The sequence below is a fragment of the Solanum tuberosum genome, unplaced genomic scaffold (assembly GCF_000226075.1).
Source record: "Solanum tuberosum cultivar DM 1-3 516 R44 unplaced genomic scaffold, SolTub_3.0 scf00112, whole genome shotgun sequence".
NCBI classification, from domain to species: Eukaryota; Viridiplantae; Streptophyta; class Magnoliopsida; order Solanales; family Solanaceae; genus Solanum; species Solanum tuberosum.
Window position 1 is genome coordinate 336104 of NW_006239035.1, and position 14518 is coordinate 350621.

At 37.7% G+C, this 14518-nt stretch overlaps 2 protein-coding genes and 1 pseudogene across 2 annotated transcripts; all 3 read left to right on the top strand.

Moving 5' to 3' along the window:
• The first annotated feature begins 1607 nt into the window (after window positions 1–1607).
• Window positions 1608–3231, top strand: LOC102602062 (1-aminocyclopropane-1-carboxylate oxidase homolog; annotated as a pseudogene).
• Window positions 3232–4299: 1068 nt separating this feature from the next.
• On the top strand, window positions 4300–4713 carry LOC107060991 (auxin-responsive protein SAUR68-like). Its single transcript, XM_015309636.1, has one exon. It carries the CDS (start codon window positions 4300–4302, stop codon window positions 4711–4713), a length of 414 nt encoding a protein of 137 aa, XP_015165122.1.
• A 3143-nt stretch (window positions 4714–7856) lies between these two features.
• LOC107061000 (auxin-responsive protein SAUR68-like) lies at window positions 7857–8491 on the top strand. Its single transcript, XM_015309651.1, has one exon. It carries the CDS (start codon window positions 8006–8008, stop codon window positions 8441–8443), a length of 438 nt encoding a protein of 145 aa, XP_015165137.1. The 5' UTR covers window positions 7857–8005; the 3' UTR covers window positions 8444–8491.
• The last annotated feature ends 6027 nt before the right edge of the window (window positions 8492–14518 follow it).

A 14518-nucleotide genomic window follows, 5' to 3' on the forward strand; every position in this document is an offset into this window, starting at 1 on the left:
AATGGATAAATTATGCCAAACGAATGTTAACTCCGTATGTTCACCCCAAAATACATCACAAATAATTTAAGATATTTCGCTCATAAACGGGTGTACTACAATTTCTTTTATTAGTTAACTTTTCATGTAAAACTACATCTCTTCTTCAACAATAAATATGGGGTTATTCACTTCACATTTTCTCATTCATATTTTATCTTCTTCTACTAATTTTATATTTGATTTTTAAAATTTGATAGTCATGTCTCAACAGTTCGTAAGGTATGTACATTCAATTGAATAAGATGTATGTAAATGCAAAGAGTATTATAACATAAAAACATCGAGGACTCTAAGAAATTCCAGTCGTTATAAGTTTTGTTGTTGTGCACGTTCAAAGGTAAACATTTTAAGTTGTTCGCTTTAAAATATCTAGATATTCACTTGTTTCCTTGTTTTGTTATTTGAGGAAAACGATGGATGCAATTATTTTCGGTGGGTAGAAAATATGTCGAGCGTTAGAATCAGAAGTCGGGGGTTACAAAATTCGGGTCCCAATTCAGATGTTGGGTCTCACGTTAGGGTGTCGGCATCAGATCCTAGGTTAGGTGTTAGCGTCGGGTCTCTGTTCAGAAGTCGGATCCTAATTCAGGAGTTGGGATTGGATCTTAGATCGGTTGTCAAGATCGAGGTCGTATTCTAATTTGAAAGTCGGATCCCAGGTCAAAATTTGGTGTCGGGTCCCAATTAGGAAGTCGGGGTCAAGTCTCCATTTGGAAGTTGGGTTTTGGATTGGGAGTCGGGTATGGTGTAGGGGTCGGCGGGTTCTATTTCGAATGTTTAGCAAAAAATAAAAAAATAAAATCTAGAAATTATTCTTCATTCACTAACCAAATATTATAAAATATTTTTCACTCACCAACCAAATATTAGAAATAAGTGAGAAATCAACTTGTTTTCCAAGAAAACAGTTTCCATAGGACCAAATGGTTTAACTAAATTTAAATGTTCAATTTAAGAGATGCAAAAAATAGGAAGAAGTTAAATACTGTTTTTTGGAAAATGCAATAAACAGAGAAATAGAAGATAATTACTCATTTTAGCGTGAGAACAGAATATGAGCAGCGAAATTTGATACACATTTGCCTCGTCAGTAATCCACAGATATAGTGTAAGAAAATAGTCCGTGAGAAAAAATAGAAAGTGAGAGTAGTATAAAATGAAAGGTGTGCAAAATAAAAGGTCATTTTAAGTATATAGTAGTCTTTTCAGATTACAAAATGTTAAACTTCTCACGATAATGGAACTATATTGCTCAGCTCAAGTATTATACTTTCCATGCTAAAAGAACTTGGTGCCTTGTTACTCTCTTGTTCTTGTTATTTGTCGTGGATATTATTCCTACACGTAATTATATTCTCAACACAATTAACTATAGTGACAATTTTTTTTGCTTTTTTCTGCTTGTCTACCATCCATAAGCCTTCTATATTTGGAATATAGGTGGGGTTGAAACAATTTAGTGGGTTAAGACAGTGACCAGTGAAAGGGACTTAAGCTTATCATGAAATCTCCTTGTTTATAGCCTCTTCATTTTTTTTGTGGACATTAGGGATGATAGTGTTGTGCATGAATAGTAATAAGTATTTATTATTATCCCCCTAATTGTTTATAGCATCCTAGCAAAGAAGATGGTAATCTCTAGCACTGAGAATTTGGAGGCCACAGTTGATCAGACAAGTAATTATGACAAAATGATTGAGTTAAAAACCTTTGATGATACAAAGGCTGGTGTCAAAGGGCTTGTTGATGCCGGAATCACTAAGATACCTCGAATATTCATTCTACCACCAAAAAACAGGACAGATTCCTCAGATACATGTGACACACACTTCATTTTTCCAGTGATTGACCTTGAAAGCATCGACAAGACGGACTCAATCAAGCATAAAGAGATTGTGGACAAAGTAAGAGATGCATCGGAGACATGGGGTTTCTTCCAAGTGGTTAATCATGGCATTCCAATATCTGTCCTTGATGAAATGTTGCGAGGAGCACGACAATTTTTTGAGCAAGATATCGAGATTAAGAAACAATAATACACTCGAGATATCACGAAAAAGGTGGTTCATGCTAGCAATTTTGATTTGTATAGCCCTTCTGTTCGAGCTGCAAATTGGAGAGATTACATTTTCTTTAAAATGGCTCCTAATCCTCCCAGTCCAAAAGAATTTCCAAGACCATGTAGGTATATGTTCTGAATATGAACTAGAAAGTCAACCAATAATTGAATAATGTATTATGTGGTGATAAAAATTGAGGTGTGGTGTTTCATTAATTTTGCAAAATTGTTACAGGGAAATACTAATGGACTACTCTAAGTATATGATGGCATTAGGCTATTCCTTGCTTGGATTATTGTCTGTAGGTCTCGGTCTTGATCGTTGTCATCTCAAAGATATGGATTGTGCGGAGGGGCTTGGTGTTTTGGCCCTTTACTATCCAGCATGCCCTCAGCCAGAACTCACCATAGGCACCAACAAACATTCTGACACTGATTTTCTCACAGTGCTTCTACAAGATCACATCGGAGGACTCCAAGTGCTTCACCAGAATCAATGGGTTGATGTTCCTCCTATGCATGGTGCTCTTGTGGTCAACATTGGAGATCTTCTGTAGGCCAGTATTGTTTTTCTTTTCTAATCCATCTATGATCGATAAGAGTGGATATACCATTTGCTTATTTTGGTTGCTTTTTTCAGCTCATATCTAATGACAAGTACATAAGTGTTGAGCATAGAGTATTGGCAAATAAAGTTGGGCCAAGAGTGTCAGTTCCATGCTTCTTTGGCACAGATTCAATGTCATCTTCCAAGCTTTATGGACCGATTTCTGAAGTGTTGTCAGAAGATAACCCTCCAAAATATCGTGCAACCACAGTGAAAGACTATCGTGAGTACTTCCGTAAAAAAGGTCTAGATGGAACTTCTGCATTGTCGCGTTACAAGATCTAATCTTAATGTAATAACTGAATTTATAATGAGAACTGAGAATTTTACTTTGGATGCTGGTTATTACCTATTGTATTGTATTGTCTTGTTACTTTAAATACAATGTTTGTTTGTAAAGACAACTTAAGTTTTGTTGTATCATGTTGTTAAATCCTTTGTATGTAATGACAAAAAGTCTCATTTTATATATGTAAGTAATGATTTAAAAGCCTTTGATGATACTAAGGCTGGTATCAAAAGGAATTGTTGATGCTGAAAATGACCTATATCTAAAATCTTCTTTTTCTCATTTACAGGTCCTACTACGAAATTTAATTTGTTGAAGAATCTGCACTATGATACTCATGATCTTTTTAAGCAGGAAGTAAGATCAATGAACACATCCTCTTTGCAAGGTATCGTGAGACCACCCATCAGATGATCAAAGCCAAACTCTTCTTCGGCTTGAGCTAACAACTCTTGAAATAAAGGCTGGCTTAAGTATGATACTGGCATAACGAATCTCCTTTTCTGACTTTCTCCTACATATACTGCACAATGTCCTTTTGGAATACCTCCAAATGTCCAATACTTCCTAAGGATTCGATTAGCAAGAATAAATGGAGTCACTTTGGTACCCATTGTCTCGAGGGATATTTGGCAACTTCTAATTATGAGGGCAAAGAAGAAGAAATTTGAGAATCACACGCACAACAAAAGTTTTCTTGAATGTCTAGATACTTGTGTTCTTCTCGAATTCTCTTTGTATTAGTATATATAAGCTAACGACAAGTTTCATACATGATTGTTTTTTGGTGAAGAGAAATTTGAGAGACAACAACACAAGAAGTTTCACATGGTTTTGCCTACTCCATTATTGTCAAAATATTTAGGCCATAAATTGTTGATGTAAAACACTAGGTCCCTCTGCCTCTCATGATTTGGAACAGAAAACACCCTTATTAAGAGGCATAAGAATGGATGAAAGTGATGACTTAGTCCTGGACCATTTGGTTTTAAGATATGGAGACGGAATTGAATAAATCTGTCAACCTCTTTGATTAAAAATAGACAACCAGCTATATCCACAATTCTTGAAGTATGGACAAAACAAAAGCACATGAATCTGCCTCACCTACTTATCTCAAGATGGCAACTTTAACTAAAATTTATATTCATTGTCTAGCCTCAACTATAAATAAGCTGCTTCCATGAGCTGTATTGATCATCAAGCGGATAGAACTTAATCAAACCTTCTTAAACTATGAAAAACTTCTCTTTCTTATATTTCAAAGAAATCAATATGATCAGTGCTAAGAAACTCATCAAGATGGCAAGGAAATGGCAAAAGTTTGCGGTCAAGCAGAGAAAGAGAATTTCTTTTCCAAGATCATCTAATTACAATGATGCAGAGAGTTGTAGCACATCATATACTGTAGTTGGCAAAGGGCATTTTGTGGTCTATACAACTGATCAGAAGCGATTTGTGGTTCCTTTGTCTTATCTTCAACACGAGGTAATCGGACAACTATTGCACATGTCTGAAGAAGAGTTTGGACTTCTAAGTGACGGTCCTATCACATTGCCGTGTGATGAACTATTCATGAACTACATCATATCACTCATCAAAAGTGGTGTTGCTGCAGATATTCAGAATGCTTTGCTCGTATCAGTAGCTTCCAGCCGATGCTCATCAGTGTCATACCTTCATGAACAAAGAAACCCGCAATTGCTAGTTTGTTAAGCTAACTGTGATAAGTTTTGTTGTGGATACATGATACTGAACAAGTGTACAGAATACTAACATCTAATTATTCATCAAATATTCCACATTCTTGCCTCCACACTGTTTATTTTTTATAATTCGCGAAATTCTGATTGAATATATATCCTTTCTCTCTAGTAGTCTCGCATTTAATTAGAAAATATATCTTGTGGCTTTCGCAACCACTGGGTAAGTTGTTATGCTCAATTCAAAGAACGTAATGTCAAAAGCTTCATTAAATCATTCTTTCCAACAAGAAGAAAAGACTATTGACATAATTGCAAACTGGTGTTTGTTTAATATCTAAAGTACTTTTAAGCTAAAATAAGCTAACCAGCTTATTACTTTTTGACTTAACAACTATTTTCATTTGACCCAACGATTTACCATGTTATCCCCCTTAAGGGTGTGCTTGGTATGAGAAAAATGAAAATATTTTCTCATAAGGAGAATAGATTGTCCCAAGAGCATTTACCTATAATTTAGCCAAATACTATGATCCGGAGCCCCACATTTTACCACAAACTTGTAACCCAGTCCTGACCTGACGCACGACCAGCCCCCAGATCCCTGGCCTAACCTAAACCTAGAACCCGCCTAGGACACAATCTTGACCCGGAATGAAAATTCTGACCTGACCCAGACTTGAGACCTGACTCGTGACCCAACCCAAAACTTGACCTTCGACTCAACCCCAACCCCAGCTTGACCCTACTTGGGGCCCAACCCAAGACCCATCTCCAACCCCGATTAGAGACCTAACCTGAGATAGGCCCCGACCCCCAACTCATGATCCAACCCTAACCTAGGACACTACCTCGATTTAGGAATGGCAATGGGGTGGGGTGGGTTTAAGACTAAGCAGGGAGGGGCGGGTTAAAGGTTGTGCAGGGCGGGTTGAAGTAGATTTTAAAAAAAAATTAATGTGGGGAGGGGTGGGGTGGGTTGTGGGTAATGGGTATATGTGATTTTAAGCGGGTTCAAACTTAATTTTTTTTTTTTTATATGTTATAAGAGTGATAGAACATTATTTATTAAGATAATTTCTTTAAAGCTACTAAAATATTCAAGATAGTAAATGAAAATGGTTTAACAAAAAATAATACAATTTCTTACATATTTCCCAACTGACCTCTAAAATATAAATTTTTAAGTCACTATCTATTAAATTAATACAACTTAATGAAAAAATGAATTTATTTTTATGAATTGCTTTTAATATGAAACTTGACTATAAAAATAAATTATTAAAAATTTATGTGGGGTGGGTTGAAAATGAAAAAAGTTGTTATGCGGGGGCAGATTAAAAAAATTGCGGGTTAAGCTCAACCCGCGTCGCACCGCCCCATTTTCATCCCTACCTTGATTGGGATTGAGTTCCGTTTAGGTTCATAATTGTGTCCCTAATGGGGGTTAGGTCAAATTCAGGGGTCATGGTCAATCCCAAGTTGGGGTTACTTCTCTCAATAGGGTCGAGGTCAGGTCATGTGTTAGTGTCAGATCTCAAATCGGGGTTGGTTTCGGATCGAGATTGGTGTTGGGTCCTAGTTTAGGGGTTAGGTTCCCAGGTCAAAGGTTGGGGTCATGTCTCGGATTGGGGCCTAAAGTTGGGTCCTATGTCGGGGTTGGAGTCGAGTTTTGATTCAGGGTCAAAGTAAAGACTTAGGTTTAGGTTAGGGTCAGGGTTAGAATTTGGTCATGGGTCATATATTATGTTAGGGTTGGATTTTGGGTCCTAGGTTAGAATTAGGGTCAAGTCTCTACTCATGGGTTGGTACATGAGCTAGGGTCAGGTCCCGAGTCGGGGTTGAGGTCATTTCAAGGTTGGGAGTTGGGTTCTAAGTTAGGTCTAGGTGAGGTCTATTTGGGTTGGGGTGGGGGTGGGGGTGGGGTTTCGAGTTGGGGTTGGACCTATATTGAGAGGGGGGTATCAAGGTTTGGGTCTCAATACGAGTCTCGAGTTGGGGTGGGTATCGAGGCATGGTTGGGTTTCAATTCAGGTCTTGGGTTGGGTCCTAATTCGGGGTAAGATTCAAGTCTTGGATTGAGGTTCGAATCTAGTATCAGGGTCGGGAGTTGTGTCTTGGGTTACAGTTGGGTCGGCTCTCTGATCGAGTTCCAATCTCGAGTCTGGTTAGAGTTTGGGTCACAAGAAAGGGCAGGCCGTCTCGAGTTGGGTCCCAAGTTAGGTCTAGACTGAGATTGAGACCCAGTAGGGGATTAGGTCGGGCAAAGGTCAAACCAAAAGATCAAGACTCTATGGAGAGTAAGGGGTCGGCTTGATTGGGCAAGCCTGGGTTTTATTTACTGTTTGTCTGTGTGATAAAAGTAAATGTTTTAAGGGGTACTTTAGAACCTCCAATTCATAGTCAAATTAGGATAAAATAAACAAGTTGAACTAGAATGCAATTTGTGTAGTAGTTTACTTGTTTTATTAGTACGCTAGTAATAGCTATTGTTTCAATAATTGAACCAAAAGAAGAGATTTATGGCTCAAGTATGATGCTGCATGACAAATCTCTTCTTTTGGCTCTCTCCTACATATATTTCACAATGATCATTTGGAATACCTCCTTAAGAATCAATTAGCCTGAATAAACGGAGTTACTTTAACACCCCTTGTCACAAGAAATATTTTGTAACTCCATATGATGACGGTAAAAAAGAACACCGAATTCGGAGAGTTGCACAGTAAATGGAACCCGGTGTGGATAAGTTTTTACCAACAAAAAATGAAAACAGAAAATGGACATCTTTTGAACATCAAGATACTTGTGTTTTGCTAAATTCCTGTGTCCCAGTAAACATATAAGTTAATGACAAGTTCCATACCTAACTAGTGAGAGACAATGACACATGAAGCCTCCCGTGGTTTTGCCTACTCGATCATCGTCAAAGTATTTAGTCCATAAATTTGCTTAAGAACAACACTAGGCCCGTCTGCTTCTCATTATTTGGAACAGAAAACACCCTTAAAATCAAGAGCCACAAGAATGGATGAAATTGATGACTTAGTCATGAACCACTTGATTTAAAGATATTGGTGACAGAGAATTGAATAAATAGGTCCCATATTCAATAGAAACACATGATTTTGCCTTTAATGCCTAACTCACATTTGACAACTGGAGCTACAATAGAAATTCATTTTCTATCTTTAGCTATAAATAAACTGCATCTATGAGCCATTTTGATTATCAAGCAGATAGCAGAAAATCAAATCTTTTAAAAGAACAACTTTTTTGTTTTCCTATATTCCAAAGAAATCAACATGATTAGTGCTAAGAAACTCATCAAGATGGCAAGGAAATGGCAGAAGTTCGCAGCGAAACAGAGGAAGAGAATTTCTTTTCCAAGATCAAATTACAATGATGCAGAGAGTTGTAGCACATCATCTTCTATAGTTGCTAAAGGGAATTTTGTGGTGTATACAACCGATCAAAAGCGATTTGTGGTTCCGTTGGCTTATCTTCAAAACGAGGTAATCAGACACCTGTTGCACATGTCTGAAGAAGAGTTTGGACTACCAAGTGATGGCCCCATCACGTTACCGTGTGAAGCACTATTCATGAACAACATTATATCGCTCATTCGAAGAGGTGTATCTGCAGATTTTCAAAATGCTTTGATTGTAGCAGTCGCTTCCAGTCGATGCTCATCAGCTTCATACCTTCAAGAACAACGAAATTCGGAATTGCTAGTTTGTTAAGCTAACTGTGATAAATTTTGTAAACTGATATTCAACAAGTGTATATAATATTAACATCTAATTTTTAATCACAAAATCCATATTCTTTCCTTCAAATTCATCTATTCCATGATAATTTAGGAAATTCTTGTTTCTTTTCATTGGCTTTCTAATAATCTTGCACCGCGAATATCTAGCTTGTGTCTTTCACATTCAATGGCTAAGGAGATTTTCCCTTATCAAAGAAAATTATGTCAGAAGTGATTTTTTTCTCTAAAAGACTATTCACTAAATTGCAAAAGTATGCACCAGCTTTGAGCTTCTGCAAAACACAAATTTCCACCAATATGATCTAGTAATTTGTTAATCTTGTATTTTGAGTAAATTTATCAACAATTTTAATTTTTAACTATCAAGTTTCAATTTACATCAATTACAATAATAACATTTTGAAGTCCAAAAGAACTTAGTAATGTTTCATATTGAAAAAGGCAGTTGATCCTTTCCTTCCACTCCTGTTCCGCGGTCAATCTAAGAGAACAAAGGATCCAACATAGAATGTCAGTTTCTCAAGGCTTCACAATCTAAATAATTTAATGTTTTATGTATTATACTTCTCAACCCAATGCAAATTCAATTGGCCAAGCTAAAATAAAAGTTTCTGCCGAGATGAGGTTTTCTGACTGAGTTTACAGGACTTATTTTATCATGACCTCTAGAAGTTTATTACTATTTGGTATAATCAAGCGCATGACTATGACGTTTGACTCAGCAAGAACAGTAACTAAAAATATGTGTCCACTTGTTTTGATGGGACCAGGTCCTCAGCACAGTTACAATAACAAACAGTAAAATAAGTGCTAAAAGTAAAGATTGAACAAGCAACTTTACGTGGAAACCTCCTTGCTCAGAGGAGTAAAACCACGATCTGTCTCACAGGACTTTTCAAACTGCTTCCATTAATCTTCTCCAAGAAAAAGTAAAGCCAGTTTACAAAATGAGATTAGCCTGCTAATCTCCACACTAAGCAATACCTCCTATCAGTTAGCTGAGCTAGAGCAGATACTACACTGCCCACTGAACTAACCCTCACTGATTAATATAGACTTTTCTAAGCGGACACCACACCGCCCACTAAACCACCTAACTATAATATAGACTTTTCTAAGCAAATACCACATCGCACACTAAACCACCTAACTCTAGATGATTTAAAATTTGACTAAGCAACAGGTTCCCCACTAAACCACCACCCTCTAGACGATTTAGACTTTTAGAAACCGAAACAAGATCTAAATCCTTTATAGATTAGGAACAAATTTACAATGTAAGCACGAAAGTATAACTCCTGAGACACACTATGACGCTTGAAAATCGATCAGGTCCTTGTTGCGCTTGTCGGAGAATACTTCACCAATATGGTCTTTGCCTTTATACTTGAGAATTTTCAAGATGCAAAGACTGACAAAACTCAAACTCAACAAAGACGTTTCAGCACTCTATTAAGTCCCTTTGTTAAGCATGAGTATTGTTCTTCCTTGAAGATGGCCTTCTTTTTAAGATTATGAATTTTCAGAGAATATCCAAGTTTTGTTTGCCAAATCTTGAGTTTGTGTATTTTAGGAAGAGACTATATAAAATCAACACAAACTCGTTGAGAAAACCCTATTGGCTGAAAGCCTGCTGTTCAGAAAAGTTGCTCACCTACCACATCAGAGGTGGCAGCTTTTCTGACGGCTGTCTTGTCACATTTTCATATCGCAGTCTTGCAGGGACTAGGTCGCTTGCAAACTTCTTTGTGGGTTCTTGAAAAGGCTTGCTGGCTGACTTCCTTCTTAGGATGAACGAATTTAATATGGTGTTTGTCATGTAGAAAATATCAACCATAAAGAGTTGGACAAACACCCTCGTCCATTCTGATTGGTGTAGTATGCTGACGCCTCATTAACCTCTAACACGACAGCTTTACAGTTGTACTCCATTATAGATCTGGATGAGAGAACTCTGCCTGGGACCAGGTCCCTGCAATTTGTGAGACAACTGAAGCATACAATCTCATTCGCTCTTCCTATTGGTGTAGGACACTGCATTTTTCACCTACCACCTGACATGACAGCTCTACAGCTGTACTCCATTTGTATCTGGACGAGAACACTTTGCCAAGGACCAGGTCCCTGCATTTGTGAGGATTATCAAAACACCTAGAATATAACATTTTCCCTCTTTTTGATGATTACACACAAATATTCCTCACACTAAGTTTATTCATTCATTTTCCTGTTAGCAGTCCCAATAATAAGGATCTTGTTCCTTGTTAGATCGATTATTTGTCAAAGAAAGTTAGGAAGAGAAGGGATGACTTAGAGACAGGGGATTGAAAGAATAAAATTAATGGAGCATATCCCTTAGCACGGTACTTTCAGAAGCCTCTATTGAAGTTCACATTCTTCACTGCCCAGACTTTATGTTGAATCTTCAAGGCTGCTGGTTTTTTTTTTCAACTTGGTCCGTCTGATAGTGCTATTTTGGAAGCTGAACCTTCAAGAGAACCATTTCGGTATCTTTGTTAGCAAGATCAATTGTCATAGCTTCTAACGCTGGCCTGAGTTTCTCATAACAGAAAGATTGGTAAAATCAATTTACTCAAGGCCTCCGAGATGAATAGATCAATAACTGAGGAACCATTTCATCATCATTTTTTTCATTCATTTTTTTCATTTCTTTAATCAGACACCCTTCTAATCAGAATACTTTGAGTTCATATCGGGTTCACAAACTTCTTCCTTCATGAACATCATCCTTTCCACTTCTTCCTTTTGCTAGGTGGACCTGGTCCCTCTTCACACTTAAAAACATCTTTATTAGAAAGTTCTTTAGTAAGAACAGATGGTTTAACCATTTGAAGTGTTTTTTGAGAAAGGATAAAAGAAGGTTACGAAAAAAAATCTAATATTTTGGAAGGGGATTTGAAAAGAAATATGGAGTATAAAGGAAGAGAAAGGAAGTGTCATTTTGGTACTCAAATGATGATATAGCGGTCAGATACCTGAATGACAGACATGTGGCAATTGCAACAGTTCTGGTGCATAATTCAACTGTAATGTTAAGAGTGCTAACCTTCGAGAACGGACCAGGTCCCTCTCTGTAGTTTGAATGTGATTGCCTAGATCTGCCCTGACCTCCCTTTGCCTTCAACCCTTTTCCCATGTGTGTATACCTACAAAAGGTATAAGACTAAATTTGCTAAAACATACATAACTGAAAAACAAGGATACCTACTCTCTTTGCATAGTCATTAGAGAGTTGATTGCTTCAGGCATGATCCATTCAATCCGGTTTCAACATTCCCAACTTCAGTTTGATTATCTCAGTCAGGTCTTCTAAGAGCTTCAAGTTGTTGCTTGATCTACAATAATTGATCATATCAAGCTGCACTTGCTACATTCTCTGCCTTAGTTGATGAAAGAGCATCTGAATCTTGCGTTTTAGTTCCCCGTAAGTAAGAGATCAACATATAGCATAAGCCACTCTTGAGGTACTCTTTCCATCAACTTGATACCCATCATAATCAGCATAACCATGTACTCCAAATCAAATGTCTCCTGATGGACAGAATAGGACCGGGTCCCTTGTCTTCTGCAAATGTCTCAAGATTCTCTCTGCAGCCTTCAAATGTGATTCCTTTGCATAAGAACGGAATATCTGAACCAGGTTCATCAACATGCATCTTCAAGTTAGTGCCCATCAGAGTATGACTTGTCTAGCCATCCATAACATGAAACCTTTTCAGCACCTTCTTTGAACTGGTACCAGGTCCCTGTCTTTGTTCAAACATCAATTGCCCTGATCATGATGTGTTATGTTCTTTCCTTCAGCTAAGTCACAGTGAGTACATACATGTTCTTGACAAACTGGTCCTTGCTTAAGCCGTGGGTGAAGATGTCAGCTACTTGATCTTTCATTTTGCAAATCTTCATGATGACATTACCCTTTTTTAACATTGTCTTGACTTCAAGTATTATATGCCTTTTGAGCAGCTCCTTGATGTATTTTTCTGGACAGCCAAGGGTACCTTTAAAGGTTTGCTGAATGTGTAACTCTAAGAAGGAATATCCCATCGTGCTCATTTAGAGCTCACTACCCATGAATGCGGCAAACTCTTCAAACAATAATTCAAAAGGTTGATCCAAAGATGACATCATTGATATACACTTGAATAATCAGCAATTCTTTTCCTTGTGATTTCAAAGAGAGGGTTTTGACAATTTTACCTTTTTGAAGCCATTGTAAAAGAGAAAGTTGGACAACCTATCAGCTTCTTGGGGAACCGAGTGTCATACTTCGCTTCTTTCAAACTTAGCTTGATCAGCTTCTTCATTCTCACCTTCAGAATTCACATTATCAGTTTGAACTGCATCATCTTTGTTCAGCACTGTCTACAGGACCGGGTCCCTTATCAGGTTCATAATCTGCATCAACTTCCTTGAGATTGCTAGATTCATGAAAAGGAAATTCTTCAGCAAGCTCACTGTTTAGACCATCTCTTTGAATCTAAAGCAGCCTTTCCATCTAAGAATCTTCTTTTTTTGCAACTTCTCAATTCTTTCGGACTCATCAAAAATCACATGACCACCTTATTATATGCCCGATATGTCATGCTGGAGAAAGAGTATCCCAAAAATACTCTTTCAACATCATTGAGATTACACTTCTCATTATCATCATTTTGGTCACAAAATATGTACTATTCATGAAGGATACCTAGGCTATTGTTCATCAGATCTTTTTCAGTTGTCAACTCAATGAAAGAACCGATCAAAATAGCGGCTAGACTTCTCAACTTCTTAACACAGTAAACATGCAAGTTTTGTTTAAGATCAGAAAAGGTTACCTCTTCTTCATCTTCCTCATCATCAAATTTTTCCATAAAGGCTTCATCAGAGTGCTCAGAGTCATCTGAAACACTCGAAGAGTCTTCCCATGCAGTCATATCCCTCTTTACCGTCTGGAAAAAATTTCTCTTCTGCTACTGCTGGCACGGACCTGGTCCCCCTCTTGTTCTTTTACTTCCTTGTGATCAACTTCAAGCATAGGACAGTCTCTCATGGTGTGACCTGGTTGATCACGCTTGTAACACATGTCACTAGAGCTTGTAACGTTGTAATGAGCTTCTTCCTTCATGGAACCTCCACGTTTACTCACAAGTTTTTGAATTTTTTGAGTGAGATAGTCCATGGTCTCATCTACTTCAAGGTTCTCACATTGTGACACCTTGGAGGCTAGTGATTCATCCCTTTCTGCATCTCCCTTCTGATCAGCATCCCCAGTCAGATCTGCCCTTGTTTCCTTATAGGTAGTTCTCAGCAGATCCCAAATTTCTTTAGCTGATTCGTACGAAGAAATCAGATTATATAAATTAGGTCTGATTCCACACATTAAGAACTTCTTAGCCTTGTGATTTTTCTCAACTTTCTGTTTGTCAAATTCATTGTATTGCTATCGAGTTTTGACAACGACCCTTGTGACATCCCTATATTTTACTTCTATAGATGGCACATAGGGATCCTCACAAATAACATCCCACAGCTCACAGTCTTCAACCATTATGAAGTCAAACATGCAATGTTTCCCCCACCGATAATATTGACCATCAAACAAGGGTGGCCTTGTTGAAGACCGACCTTCTTGCCATCTCAGTGCAGCAACCATTGTTTCCACAGTAATCTCTCTTGGTGTTAACCAGCTAGAGAGCACCTGCTCCGATACCACTTGTTGGAATGTATGCATCCACTTATCAGTCAAGGACCAGGTCCTTTGACTCAGCAAGAACAGTAACTAAAAATATGCGTCCACTTGTTTCGATGGGTCCAGGTCCTCAGCACAGTTACAATAATAAACAGTAAAATAAGTGCTGAAAGTAAAGATTGATCAAGCAACTTTACGTGGAAACCTCCTTACTCAAGGGAGTAAAACCACGACCTGTCTCACAGGACTTTTCAAACTGCTTCCACTAATCTTCTCCAAGCAAAAGTAAAAGTCAGTTTACAAAATGAGATTAGCCTGCTAATCTCCACACTAAGCAATACCTTCTATCAC

Excerpts from the sequence above, each read along its gene's own strand:
- LOC107060991 (XM_015309636.1), top strand. The coding sequence starts at position 4,300 with ATGGCAAGGAAATGGCAAAAGTTTGCGGTCAAGCAGAGAAAGAGAATT.
- LOC107061000 (XM_015309651.1), top strand. The coding sequence starts at position 8,006 with ATGATTAGTGCTAAGAAACTCATCAAGATGGCAAGGAAATGGCAGAAG.